At 37.2% G+C, this 15,782-nt stretch overlaps 1 protein-coding gene across 3 annotated transcripts in view; it reads right to left on the bottom strand.

The window, feature by feature from the left end:
• Positions 1-15,782, bottom strand: part of LOC134519544 (cytosolic carboxypeptidase 6) — a 969,057-nt gene that overhangs the window by 902,085 nt on the left and 51,190 nt on the right. For all 3 annotated transcript variants that reach the window (XM_063343896.1, XM_063343897.1, XM_063343899.1), the window contains exon 3: positions 12,781-12,905. In XM_063343896.1, coding sequence (XP_063199966.1) covers positions 12,781-12,905 — 125 coding nt within the window. The remainder of the gene's footprint in view (positions 1-12,780; positions 12,906-15,782) is intronic.

Here is a 15,782-nt window from a genome sequence, read left to right as displayed (position 1 = left end):
CATAAAAAAATCAGAATTCCAAATGCTCCCAAATGTTTTGAGAAAATACAAATAGGTAGGTGTAGAATTCTAATATTTGTAACTTCACTAGTAACCGTATACAACCAAAAGCATCACTGTTCCCTTGAAAGAGCAGAAGCTGAGTTCCGCTTCCAAGTCTGTATGTGTATTATCTACAGAACAGGCAAAGCAGTGGATAGAAATTATGATTTAAAACTTATTAAAATGCAGTAATGTACAGCAATGTTGTAGTGGCATCTCCTATATATTAAAACATATTTGTTAAACCAAACAATTATTGACAGTACTTTATAAATGACCTGACATTAACAGTTTTTAAACCATTTACAAAACAAATTAATGTAGGTAAACAGCACCACACTGACAAGAAAGCAAAAATTGTTCAGATTTTGAGGCTGTTGAATGTAATTTGTTATGAATTCTTAGATGATCTTGATACTTATTATCACTCATCTATATCAAGTAGTTCAATGCTGTTATTTAACAGTGCTTGCAAGATATAAAAATATTATGTAAGTTTTAAAATAACTTCTTTAATTTCTACTCACATGATCAGTACCAGTTAAAAATACATGTGACCTACAAAGATCAGCGTTCCTTTACAGCATGTTATAGCTATTTTCTTTCTTATTTTCTGCTATGGTATATTGCTTTCACCCGGTTTTGTCACATATTTTTAGTTCTTACTTTCACATAAGAATGACTGTAATTTATTTATTGCATTTCTTACATAAAACTCTAAGGGCTACTTGCAAACTAAACAGACAGACGACACAAGTGACCGTGACTACCAGAACTGAGAGGCAAAAAATAGCATTAATCAAAATCTTTGCATGGGTTTTCTTTGTTTTAATTCGAATGGATTTAACTAAAACTTCTGATTACTATTTGGGGAAAAAGCCTGCTCTGTCAGATACTCATGTTTTGCAAAGTTATTTCCAATTAATCAAGAACATCTCTTATTCTCTAATCTCCTAGTAGATGCTCAAAACCAAGAAGTGACTAAGAGTTAAAAATCTTGATATTTCCTTAGCTAGCTATAAGATTTATAGATTTAAAAAAAGAGCTTGTGAAAACAAACTCTTCATAGGTTACCCTCCAGTCTCAGTGAATTGTTGAAATATATTTTGTATCTTCTAAATAACAAAGAAGGAGAAAAAACAGGGAAAAGATTTTTTTGTAGCACAACACTTGTATTTAACCACTGAAGTGTAAAATTAGTATGATCCATAATTATCAAACTATAAGATTCAACAATTTATGAATTTCAGGTTTATTAGAAAGATGAATGGAACATATTTTAGGATTAAACTTGGCCATCACACACATTTTGCCATGAGACTTATACTACTTGCATTATAGAACAGTTTAAGCTGCAAAATTATACAGTACTTCCCACTACGGTGAGAGAGCCACAACTCTACATTTAGATCCACAAAGAAAAATCAGGAAATGCAAAGCTTCCCCTTTTGCTAAGCTATGAATTTCAAAACATACTTTCTAGCACATCAAGCATAATATGGACGTGTATACTATAAGCATCAAATGAGCTCGTTTTTTAAAAGCTGAAAGACACTTTGGTGAAGATGGAGTAAACACAGTTAATTTGTTAAGATCTACTCTGTCCCTTTTCACTGGCTGTCAAGGAAATCATATTTTACATTTTTTTCAGTATGTGCTTGGAAAGGATTTCCTGGTAATATACACTAAATCTCACTGAAGGGTGACAACAGAAATCAATATGCGTCTCTGAAGAATAATCTACCCAAACATTTACATTTAGAATATTCATTTGTATTTATGCATGAGAAATTCCTGGTAAAAAGAAATTCTCTTGCTGCATACATAGAATCTCTTTTTATAGGCTGATTTTTATAATGAGCAGGCTTTAAATCAGTAAAATAAATATATACTACTCAAATTAGTTTTGTGATAAAAACAGCTAGAATCCATGCAAAATAACAATTTACCTAGGTAGGCAGCTGTATTAACCTCTGCTTCAAAGAAATTTGTTTGGTCCTTCTGCAGCCATAGGGAAGAGACAACCCACAGGGAACAGTCATTGTCGTTTCATCCTGGCTATTCCAAACCCATGGAATTGCCATTCCACATGCCTGCCAGGAAGGATGTTCTGTTTAATCTGGCTATTGAGGCGATTCTAAACCTAACACTGGAGGTACTCGGCATCAATGTCAAATTTCCAGGGGCAAGCATGTCCTACCACGAATCCCACAATACTCTGCAGCCCTCTGATGTTGGGATTAGTTTTGCCCACAGAGTTCACAGAACATCAGAACACAAACATACAACAAGATGCAATACAAGCAGCATTCTACTTCCCTGCATCACCCCTCAGTATGACATGGTCTTGCGTTAAAGTATGCAAAGGCATATGAAAACCTGCTAGGAGAATCCGCTCACTGGTGTAATATACTATAAAAATTTTAATACAATTTTTCTGTGAAGCTTCATCTGAGTTTTCAGAGGGTAATACGAGGAAAATGAACACGACTCCCTTAAAAAAAAAAATTATGCTACACAACTAGAAAATTAAATGAGCGTTCTGTAGAGAATCATCATTTCAAGACAAGAAACATACAGTCAGATTTGCCATTCCAATAAAAGTCTGTTACAAAGCGCAAGGTTAAGGATCTGAATTCATGGACTTCAGTGTTCATTTGGAGGCTATATGTATGAAATGGGCAACAATGTTGATAAAAATATTCTCCTCAAAGTTGAAAATTATAATAAGGAAGTTGTTGTCTAATTTGGGGAATTGTTGTCTATTAGGGGAAAAAGGAGACTGATTGATTAACAGAAGCAACAACACTGCTCAGTGACTGGCTTAGAAAAGACAAATGTTTTGGGGCAGATTATTTATATTGCTCATACCAAGCTATTAAAAGCTTCAGAAAGATTATCCTTTCAATGACAACGTAAACCCTATTAAACAACATACACCAGATTTAGCAGAAACACATGCAGTTGTTTTAAATCTATACTGAGTATGTTCCACTGTATATACATCCTTTAGTAAAAATAGTAATAAAAACCTCATTTCTACTTGAAAAACCTTCCAAGTTTCAGCTCCTACATAACATAATGCATATTTAGACTAGCATGTTATTCAGTAAAAGGTGTCGAAACAAGATGATTTGATGTTGGAATAGTCATCTCAGAACAACCAGAGCAATGTAAGGTAAAATAATTGTCAAGTCAATCTCTAGCTTACACTTTATTGCAGAAATAAATTGAACTCTGCTCTAGCTTTTTGACACGTAATTCTGATACTAATGGGTTCAAATCCATTTCTCTTTGCTCTCCTTCCTAACAGGAAGCTTTATGTAATACTGTGTCAGAAATCTACCAGTTACTGGCTAATGTTTCCCTTAAATAAAAAGTCTCTGCCTGTAATAGTATTAACAGCTGCCATCAGTTTACAGTAATGAGCTACAGTTCATCATGGTAATGCTACTACGAAAATTAGAAGCTTCCATGGAGTTCTCAATTCACAAAAAATTATCAGAGCCATCATGAGCAGTGGTGTAACAGCAGATATTGCCTACCTAAGGTTTACAGGCCAGATCCTAAACTGGTGTAAGTGTACTCAATTATTATAATTTTACACAGTTTATTATACTGTGTTATGTAGAAAAAATACAGCAGTTCTATTTTGAGGGTCAATATATAAACCCAGTGTTATTTTCTTGAATTTCTCAAAGCAAAAAATTGCATGCTCATTTTACAGAGTATTTCACAGACTCTTCAATAGAAAGATTAAAATATTTTTTGCTGGAGGAAAACTATATATACTTTATTAACTATATGTACTGTAATATCTTGGGTCACCTATACAGTGCAGAAGAATCTTCCACTTTCAATTAACAGGAAAAAAAAATAAAAAGAAGGAGCTGCAAATCATGGCTTTTTAATTTCATTTGCTCCCTTAAAAAACTGAAAACGCATATCTTAATACTTGATACCTCCAGAATTCTATAAACTAAGCAGGCACTTATAAGCAGTATAGCAATAGAAAGAAATATTTCATTGGGATTAGGATGGGATTTTCTGGGGCATTTAACACTGTAGGAACTTCGCTCCCTCTGAAATCAATGGGAGACCTGTTAGCTCATTCTACCATAACACAGACAAATGCTATTTTCAGATCCGAATTGAAATTAAAAAATAACTCTTTGTACAGAACTAAATTTGATGGGCCATCGTTCATCTGTTTTTTTCCTAGAAAATATCCTTAACTTCCTTTCAAAACTACTGGTAAATATAGGGTGTATCCAGGTTTTTTGAAGCTTCTCTAGGAAGAGATGGGAGGAGTGCAGAAGAGGAGACTAAATAGACTAAAATTCACTAACTGGGATAAACTGTATGAGTAAGGGTAAATACGAAGTTTATAAAATCACAAATCAAGTGAGCAGATAAAAATTATTCACTACTTCTCGTAACACAAAAATTATATTAAATATTAACCAACATATTTAAAAAAGAAAAAAGTACTTTTCATACAAACTGCATAATTAAGCTGCAGAACTCAGTGCTCCAAGATGTATGATGTAAATAGGAACAGATTAGACGAGGATGATACAATTCATAGAGTCCACCTATGCCTGTTATAAACAACAATCTGGAGGCAACTATTACAATGAACCTGGTGACTTCTGACAGCCTGTACCTAATTTAGGCTGGTGATAATGGAATATCACTACTATTTCTTTCTTAGACTTCCTTGGTGGCAAGAAAAACGACAAGTTTCTACAACTTTCCAGCACTCGCTTCTCTTTTCCAGCCTGTCATTTAAAAAGCAAATGGTTTCCCTCCCCCAGTAACAGGAATTAACTAACCTATATATATTTCAGCTTGTTTTTATCTTCAGGTTCCAACAATTTCTGCATAGTATCTCAACCACCAAGGCTCAAATATAGAATATTCAGCATAAGAAAGAAAAGAAAATAAAATCTAAAAGCAGGAAAGTTGAAAACATTTCATCTTCTTCTTCTCTTCAATGTAAACATGTTTTCTTTTACTTTTGTTCTGTGTACTCTGATGTATTCTGCATCTGCCTTCTGATGTAAAGACTCTTCAGAAATAAAAGCAGAATGAAACCAAATTTGCATGGAAGACAATTAACACTGGAACTAAAAAGGGGGGTATTTAATCATAAATAAAAAAGTTTTTAAATTGAAAGAAAAGTAAGCATGTCACATCACTGACATCAAGATCATCATAGTGCTGAATTTGTTTATGGCATTTATAATGTATTTTTGACATCTTGAGTGACAGATGCCATCATAATAGGAAATTAAACACACCTGGCCATTAGTTTCCTGGAAGCAAAAGCTAGTGGTAAATCTGAAACATACACTATGTATGCAATAATTACCAACACTGACATCTAAAATGTTCTTAGAGACACCTGGAACAGAAAAAGTTTATTAATTTAACACTTTCTTGCCTAGAGAGAATATTTCACCAGGACAGCAGTTGTTTTCCTAACGCTGAATATTGTCTATGTTTACAAACCTATCTCTATTCATTACTTTTCAAAGGATGATACATGTCATGACAGCTTTGGATAATTTCATGGAGATGTACACTATATTGCACTTACCAAAGCTTCACATGCACCCTCAATCTATTCCAAGCACAACTGAATTATTGATCCAAAATAAAATTATATGTACTTGAAAGGATTCCAACTTGGACGAATCATCATTTATAAATCTAATTTTATACATGACCAATATAGGCACAAGTTTCCAAAATGGCAAAATTATTTTTCTTCAAAACTGCAGTATGTTCAATTGATTTTTCTTTTTTAAAATGTTGAGATGAACACGCAATCTATTTTAAATGTAATCACTTTGTTTCTTATTTAATTAACATTTCATATGGTTTCCTCAGTAAATAAATAATTACTTCAATCACTATACATATCTTCTAACCCTATGCGCTTTTGACTTAAAATAAAAACGTATCCCTTTCCAACATAGAGATCAGTGAAACTACTTTTAAAAAGTTCAAAGGCTCCTTTAAAATAATCCGTTATGGTTTTGAATACATGTTTCAGGCAATCCAAGCCCTTCCCTTATAAGAAGTAATGGATCCATATTACTACATGCTACAGTACCATGAGATCTTACAAAATTTGCATCATGAATCTGGCTTCAGCATTCTTTTTTCCATTCTTTTTTCAAGTTGAATAGCATGTGCTGTATAAAAAAAAAAAATAGTCTACTTACCCTTAAGTAACTGCAGTTACTTAAATGATATTGTCCAAATGCACCCAACTCAGCCTCTTATGTTTTCAAGGCAGACAGATATATATATATATATATATGCGCACACATGAATATATAAAATACACATGGACACTCAAATTAGCTTTAAGGTACTTGGCCAGTGCAGTATATGCAGTGCAACATTGTATTATGCAGTAATGTCAGCAGACTACACAAAACCTAACAGAAAGTCCAGACGTTTGCTGCTTCTAGATTCTGAAATACAGATCCCAAAGGACGCAAATACAGAACTGTTGTCATATTTGCTAGTAAACACTAGAGAATTTTCAGTGAAAGCATTCTCTAATTCAGATTAAATTTCTTTACCTGCATAAAAAAATTATTTTTCCAGATAAAAGTGTTTCAAGAGAGTTTTACTTCCTTTTTAATCTTGCTTAGAAAAAGAATTATAACTTAAACACTTCTTCAGTATATGCGTTTCTCCAGGGCAAAATAAAACAGTGAATGATAATGAGTGACGAACCCAGCGGCCTTAGATGAATGTCAAAATTTAAATCTTGAGCAAGTTCACCCACAAGAATGGAAACCCACTATTTGGTAGCTAAGAACAAAGAAAAAAGGTCACATATGAAATAAGCAAAAATTTGATACTGATCTAACTAAATCAATACTAAAGTTACAGTAAGCAGTGCATTAAAAGTTATAACAGTGATGCCAAAATGATGTCAAAATGACAACATAAGCTGGAAATATGTGATGAAAAATAACATTCAACCTTTTATGGCTTTGGGGGAATGGCCAAAGTTCCTTCAAGACACAGATGCAAATTGAGAACTCACTGTTGACTGAAGGACCTCAATTTCAAACACATGGGCTAGCAAAGAACACATACAAACACGAACTTGAAGAAAGAGGAGCTGAGCGCCTTCATCACTGAGAGTTAACAAACAAATTAAAATTTATTTCTTTTTACTCGACCAAATAGATGGACAGCAGCATGAAGAAAGAGACTGATAATTCAGACTAAGTCAGCTTAATACTTAGGTTAGACTTTGAGACCTGTAGAATAGGACCAGATTATCAGTTTCCTGGAAAACTGTCATTTAATATCTCCACTCCAGTTGCATCTTGATACCAGTATCTTAAACCACCAAATGACAGTAGAGCGAAGAATGTCTGCTTAAGAAGAAGAAAGTAAAAAGTTAGCCCATTTCCAACTTTAGACTGCTTTTGATGTCATCCTTACTCCATCTTACTTTGGAGGCAGCTTCTGCAGGAAGTGATGGCACAAGCTGAGGTCTTAGGTCAGAAAAAGAGGTTGAGTACCTTAAATCACACCTGTTTTTTCTTTTATTCCCCCCCTTCATCTCCAAAATGTCATAATTGGTATAATAAAAGACATTATCTTTCCCTATACGCATATGATTCATATCTTTAAAGAATCACAGCTCTAACATCACCGAGAAGCAGTTGTCCACTAAGGATCATCGGGTTGTTTTAGGACAGTAATAAGAGGCATGAACAAACTATAAAATCCAATCCCAATAATAAATAGCTCCTGAAAATCTAATCAGTTAACAACAACAGAGACTTTAGAGCCCTTTTTATTTTACAAAACAGTGTAGGACAAAAAGAGAAAATTTTCACTCATAATAAGGCCCAACTATGACATTATGTGTCTTACCCTGGCACCCTGTTTAAATTTCTGAAGAATAGGCTATCCTATTATGTGATCCGTACATACAGATAACAAAAATCCCCCCCAAAAAACTGAGTTAAAATGCTAGCCTCAGTCCAACTGAAGTAACAGAGAGAATGACTTTGAAGTAAATAACATTTGGTTCTTTGATTTTAACCTCAATCTGGATTGATTTATTAACTGTAAGTAATGATCCAATCCTAGCTGCCAAATATCCATTCTTCTCCTCTATCCTTCTTGGCATATTTTGTCAGTACCTTTGTGATGAAGAACTCCAAATGTGTTTATCAACACTTATAGAACAGAATTTGGCACTATTAGGAAACCCCTTCTGTTGGAAATTCTTTTTTTAATCTCAGTGAAAATACCATTTCTAAACATGATTCATCAGACAGCAGAGTTGTTCAGGGTACACACACATAGAGAATATATCATGCGACCTAGACATGCATTACTTATTGCTATAATACCATTGCTGTTTGCTAAAGTAATTAAAATCCTCACAGATATTTTTAATCCTTTCATCACTTTGTTGTATTCAACTCTTATATCTTCTCAAATTCCTCAAAAGTAAATTTTCCAGGACAGAGATCTTCTTTTTCTAGTGTGGCTATAGTATCTGGAACAGCCAGCATCAACTACTTGAGAAGAATTTCTGACTATGGCCCCCAAGAGAAATAATCATTCTTTACACCTGTAAAATCCTCCAGTATTGGTCTACTAGCATATTTTTATAATTTATCACACGTACACACATTTCTTCTTTTCCCCCAAATCTCAGATGAATCACTGTTGCTACTAACACCTTTAAAGACATTCCAGCTCAGAAGTAATCATGCACCTGAAGTACTGTCTATTTTAAATACTTGAAATGCAATTTGGAGATGACATTTGTTCATCCAATTTCCGGTTTCACAGAGAAGGAATTTAGCAAAATTGTAGAAGGTGTTGTACGGGACATGGTTGAAGTTAATAGGAAACAAACCCTGCCCAATAAAGAGCATTATCCAGAAATAGACAGCAGCTTGTGACACGTATATAATTAGAGAAATTGGAGGCTTTGCCCATGAGACCATGTGTTCCACAGCAAATCCTATTTCCTTCATTCTCCCTTTCATGGTTATTGTAAGTGTAATCATTGCATGATTATAGTCCTTACATGTAACATATCAGTTTCTTTTTGTTTTTTCCAAAATTGGTGTTAATTTAATTCACTGAACAAATAACAAAAAAAAATCCACAGCTCAGATCTTATCAGACCAACTGACTTGCAAGTCAGAAACCATATAAAGAGATCAAAAGACCAAATTTTACATCTCACAGGTATCTTATATGATGGTTCTTTTTTCCCAACATATAAGCCATTAGCTATTTCTTTGCTAAAAAAAATATAAAACTGACACCATAAAATGTCTGATGTAGAAGTCCAAGCCATAAGGAGGAAGAAGTTAATTTACCAACTTCCAAGTAAAAAAAAAAAAAAAAATTCTATTGGTTCTACTGTAACATAGGGAATCAAACATCAAAAAAAACAAGTTTATCATAAAATTCTAAAAATCATTCTGAAAAGATTAGGGCTCACACTGCCATGCTACCGAACTTAGCTCTATTACCTGTCCTTGTTACTGGAGCACAACAGCAACCTAAGTCATACCTAACAGGAGGAAGGAAGCAATCATTCTGAAAAAGACTTATGTATGATAGTGAGCAACAAATTAGGCATGAGTTTCCATAGTGATACAGCAACAAAAGGCAGCTGCAATGTTCAGGTGTCTATACTGAGACGGTACCAGAGCAAAGGGATTAGAGTCTCTTCTCTGCAAGTTGGGATCTTAGCGTACTCAGAATTGTCCATTAAATTTTAGTTTCAGACTATAAAGAAAATATTGAGGGAACTGGAAGAGGAATAATAATAATAAAAATAAGAAGTTCTGTAAGAAGCACAACTACTAAGTGCTATGGATTTGGATTTCATGGTTGGATTCTCTGGTATCTTAAATATGCAAATTCCAATGAGTACTTTCTCCTGTGCATCTCCAATGTGGATTATCTGATGTTTAATAAGAAATGATCTCATACTATAGCCTTTCTGCCAGTGGCAACATAGATGGGTCTCTTGCCCATCTGGCAGCCTGCTTTCCTGAAACTTAGAGGATTTCCTGTCCAGTGGTGTTGAAACTAGCCAAGAGTTAAGAAGCTATTGAGGGAGAAAGGAAAGGAGAAAGATCAGCAGCCACACAAAAAAACCTAGGCTAGCAAGTAGACAGTGTGTTCATATAAGCTTTGTATCCATGGGAAGCTAGGCTAATTATCAAAGGGCTGGAAAGATTCACTTAGGATGAACGTCCAAAGGCCCCAAAGTGGAAAAACACTTAAGGTAAAGCGCTCTATTGGATATAGGGCTGAAAGAACCAAACATGATAGCTAAATTGAGACACAAATGATAAGGAATGTTATAATTTACAGAAATATAAATGTTAGCCAAGGATGATGAGGATTTATTTGTACCAAGAGGAGCTATTACTAAGCAGAATTGCAACTGGGAATAGTGGGATTAAATAAAGGAAAGCTTTAGGCTAAAAATGAAGCAACATTGTAAGTGAGATGAACCTATAGAACAGTTTTGAGATGTAGGAAGTAGAAGCTCCATGGCTTAAGAAAATTAAAACTGGAATGTATAAAAACCTGTTCTCTACGGAACAATAATGCATGGACAGTGAGTTGGCAGAAATGTCTAATAGGTCTTTCTTTTCATTTATCACTAGATTAATAACACAAAATACAGCACTATACATATTGTAAGAACTGCACTACTATCCAGTAGTAGAACCAAAACTTAAATCAGAAATACATATAGTACAATTATGTGTTCCCAGTATTGGTATGGCCGTTGTTTTTACACCGTGTCTTTTTTGTTCACGTTTTTATCCATTTTTCCACTGTTGGGTGTCAATCATTGGTCTGATGCAACAGGAAAAAAACAGAATGGATGACTTCTAATTCAGGTAATGAAAGGAGGTTTCTTGTTTTCTCACGATACTATTGAAATAAATTTCTTTGTCAGTAAAGGCTTTGGGGTGAAATGTCAAGCAAAACTGGAGGTATTTTTATGAGAAGAAAATATTCGACATATGTTCAAATCTAAGTAGATAAAATTGTCCAAGAATTTGAAGCTGAAGTAAGAGTAATAATGACAAGGAAATGCAATATAGACAACATATAAAACTAACAAAAGTAGCTACTCCTTTTGAGTCCTCATCTAAATGGCCGAAACCAGACCTAGGACATATAAATGCATAGATCCGCCTTCCTCCTATACCACCTATATGATACACCAAAAATAAATACAATATAATATAGGTAATTATTTATATAGAATTATTAAAATATCTACTTTTACACATAAAGTGATCAAAGTTATTTTTGTATTAGTGCAACACTGTGTAGCAATACTGAATCGTATGGATTTCCTTGTTATTATTTTCTAGTAAAACATAAAAGAAAATAATCAAAATGTACAAACCAGATTACACAGTATGTTTGATGTAGCAATTTCTAACATTCATTTAATATAGCTGAGCTGCAATGACTAATACTGCCCATGTCCGCTAGTACAAAGACCTAAAAAAGGTTCCAGACTAGATTACGTTCATGCAGGTCTCATTTTAACGGAAATTGGAGAGATGAAAAAAAGATTATAGGAACACACATTATAAAAACAGACCTCACAAGTCAAACTTAATAGTGAAACCATTCTCTTTCATGTAGACAACCATGAAAACAAATATCCTGTAAGCACTGGATATATATTGTATCTTTCTAGCAGATCTCTTTGCCTCCTTGAGACAGATTCCCATTCATCTCATGACTATATAATTTGATCATAGTTGAGTAAGGCGCAGCAGGGGAAAGGGTTTGTCTGATAAAGCATCAGGCTCCAGGAAGACAGATAAACAATTTCATGATTTCTAGTTGTAACAGGAATGGTACAGTGGTGGATATTAAGATATTAGTCTCGTAGGAATACAAATATCAAGCTTCTGTAGTTTTTTTCTTACTAAATACATTTTCCTTACATTAGGCGAAAATGACAGCCTGATTATGATAAACTAAGACAGAATGCCAGAATAAAATACAAGGTACATGTGAAAAGTGGAATTAAATCTTTTTTGATTTGTCAATGTGAAAGTTAGTACGTAACTTTTTCTTTTGCTTAGTTTAAGACAAGTGAAAAAATGGACCAAGGAAGTTTCTTTCTCATGGGGTATTTTTAGTGAAAATAAACATTATTTTAAATTAGATAAAACAGTTGCTTATCAAGTTGTTTCACATTGAAACCTCCTCTTTCACAAAGGACACATTGGCAGGCAACTCCTCCTCTACTACAAGTCACTAGAACAATGCCTGCTTACAACGCTACCTCAATGTTGTACATATATTAAACGAAGGCTTGAGTGATAATATCTGAACAACTATGATGGACTTGTTTTTCCTATATTAACACATATATTCGGTTTGTATATATTAACACAAATATGTAGCAGGCATTACTAATGCAACTCTTGTTAGGTGGCAAATGTTATACTGCCTTTGTAATTACTTCATGTCGTAGGCTTCATGAAAAACATGGTGATACCCAGTCACGCTGATACCTGCTTTTACGTATAAAAATTCAAAGAACAAAGATACATTTTGCAGTAAATTTTTAGTTACAAACCCTGGATGTCATCTTTTCTGTTCCAGAAAATATATTCTGGAGTAAGCAATTTTTAAAGCTATCATACTGTCTAATTTAGTATCACTTACCTGTGATTCTTTTACATTTTCAACAGTGAAGTTGAACCAAACTCGAAAGCGTGGGTTACAGGTATCTGGTCTAATGAACAGGTCATACTCAAACTCTGTGATGTGGTCCACCCGTCCAAGGTTACCTACCAAGAACGTATGGAAAATAATGCATTTTAATGAATGGCTGATAAACTCCTCAGAAACTACACTGAGAAAAGTTTTTAAAACTTCTGCCTCTGTCGGTTAAATTATATGAGTATAATAAGCCTTACAACAGTTCAGAATTATTTTTAAAAGACTTAATCATAATCGCAAAATAAAATACACATCATGAGGCTAAACGCATATGAATACACCAAAAAGAAGACAATATGGATTTTTATTATTTAATCAAATTGACTTTTTGTCTTCTCTTATCTGAGTATTCCAATTAACTGTCCTAGCATCCTTTTAATTGTTTCTTCTTTTTTTTTTTTTTCACTTTTCCTGATAACGTCTCTGCACCTCTTTTAGCCCCTACCTGTATAGATTTCTGTCTTCCATTCACTGCTCATGCTCAAGGACCTCTACGATTAAAGAGTCCCCAGATTTCCACTTGGCCCCTCCAGCTGGTGCTTTGAGCATCCCTCTCTCCCCACAGATGGGCCAGCCTTTATCTCCTTTGTGATTCAAAAGCTATCTTAATACTTTTCCTTTACCGTTTGCAGCCACTATCACCTCCTTCCAAAGACACAAATGAATCTGTAAGGTTTCGCCTCAGCTTTTTTCTGGTGAATTTCATGGAATAATATTTTTAAATATACTCAGAACTACATTGTCCCTTATGGCATTATTCAGCAAGCAACCACACTGGCTATAGAAATGAAGTTCAGCGCTGGGAAAACTTGCTAAGTGCTTTTAAATTGCTAAATTGGCATTTTTCCTTTGAAGTGTGCCAGGATTTTTAAACACAGGGTTTAGACCATCCATTTCATTTATACACCACAAAAATAAGATTTCAGATTTTCCTGATCCAACTCAAAACCCATCTCATCAGTTCTTGTAAGACAGGACCATGCTTTAATCACATGGTAAATTACATTTATTTAAAAAATAGCACTGTAAGATAACTTGGTTTTATGGATTCAGATGTATTTTTGGGTTTAGAAATATATTTATGGGTTGGATATATACCGTTGGGCTCAAATAGCTATTTATAATGCTATTTGAGCTAAACAATTCCCTCCTCAGCAATCCCCATTTCAGTCACTATGTTCATTGGTAACATGCTACTCAGTATGAGCACAAGTAGCAAAATTCGGCAGATCTGCTGTTCTGGGGTGGAAAAGAAGCAGGAAAAAACATTTTCAACTAATTTCATCAATATATTTTTAGGATTTCTTCCTTATCCTAAATTGTTTCTGGCTTTACTAATTGAACATTTTTAATCTTCCCTATTTTTAATGTTATCCTCTACTTTCCTACCCACATTCTTCTCTTCAGAAGAAAATTTTCTTCACTGATTCCCTCTGCGGAAAACTGCTTCATGCTAACAATCTGTTCCTAAACACTTGCCTAAAGGATACATTTGGCATATGAAATATTTGGAGAAAAAAAACAACAGCAATATTGTACAGATAGAATACCTTTGCCAAATATAAATAATGTCATCTGCTGTATCGGGTGTGCATGCTCAGGTGCCAGCAGCTGGGCCTCAGCTCTGGGAGGAGAGGCTGGGGCTGCCCTGTGGGTTCCAGCCCCTCAGCGAAGGTGGTGGCACCTCCTTGAAAGTGCATTTAAGGAAGGGCAAAAATGCCACACAGGAGCCTGAGGAGCACCAGGGCTCGAGAAGGAGGAGGGAATGGGGTGCTCCAGGCGCTGGGGCAGGGACTCCCCTGTGTCCTTTGGGGAGAGGCTGGAGCGGGCGGACATTTCCTGAAGGACCAGTGGCCTGTGGAGGACCCAGGCTGGAGCAGGCGCTCCCGACAGGGAATGCGGCTGCTGGGAAGGGCCCAGGCTGGAGCAGGCGCTCCTGACAGGGAATGCGGCCGCTGGGAAGGGCCCAGGCTGGAGCAGGCGCTCCTGACAGGGAATGCGGCCGCTGGGAAGGGCCCAGGCTGCAGCAGGCGCTCCTGACAGGGAATGCGGCCACTGGGAAGGGCCCAGGCTGGAGCAGGCGCTCCCGACAGGGAATGCGGCCGCTGGGAAGGGCCCAGGCTGCAGCAGGCGCTCCTGACAGGGAATGCGGCCACTGGGAAGGGCCCAGGCTGGAGCAGGCGCTCCTGACAGGGAATGCGGCCGCTGGGAAGGGCCCAGGCTGCAGCAGGCGCTCCCGACAGGGAATGCGGCTGCTGGGAAGGGCCCAGGCTGGAGCAGGCGCTCCTGACAGGGAATGCGGCCGCTGGGAAGGGCCCAGGCTGGAGCAGGCGCTCCTGACAGGGAATGCGGCCGCTGGGAAGGGCCCAGGCTGGAGCAGGCGCTCCCGACAGGGAATGCGGCCGCTGGGAAGGGCCCAGGCTGCAGCAGGCGCTCCCGACAGGGAATGCGGCTGCTGGGAAGGGCCCAGGCTGGAGCAGGCGCTCCCGACAGGGAATGCGGCTGCTGGGAAGGGCCCAGGCTGCAGCAGGCGCTCCTGACAGGGAATGCGGCCGCTGGGAAGGGCCCAGGCTGCAGCAGGCGCTCCCGACAGGGAATGCGGCCGCTGGGAAGGGCCCAGGCTGGAGCAGGCGCTCCCGACAGGGAATGCGGCCGCTGGGAAGGGCCCAGGCTGCAGCAGGCGCTCCCGACAGGGAATGCGGCCGCTGGGAAGGGCCCAGGCTGCAGCAGGCGCTCCCGACAGGGAATGCGGCCGCTGGGAAGGGCCCAGGCTGCAGCAGGCCCTCCCGACAGGGAATGCGGCCGCTGGGAAGGGTCCAGGCTGCAGCAGGCGCTCCTGACAGGGAATGCGGCCGCTGGGAAGGGCCCAGGCTGGAGCAGGCGCTCCCGACAGGGAATGCGGCCGCTGGGAAGGGCCCAGGCTGGAGCAGGCGCTCCCGACAGGG

The sequence above is a fragment of the Chroicocephalus ridibundus genome, chromosome 8, assembly GCF_963924245.1.
Source record: "Chroicocephalus ridibundus chromosome 8, bChrRid1.1, whole genome shotgun sequence".
NCBI lineage: Eukaryota > Metazoa > Chordata > Aves > Charadriiformes > Laridae > Chroicocephalus > Chroicocephalus ridibundus.
The sequence above is the reverse complement of the archived record's forward strand: the minus strand, read 5'-3'. Positions and strand labels throughout refer to the sequence as shown.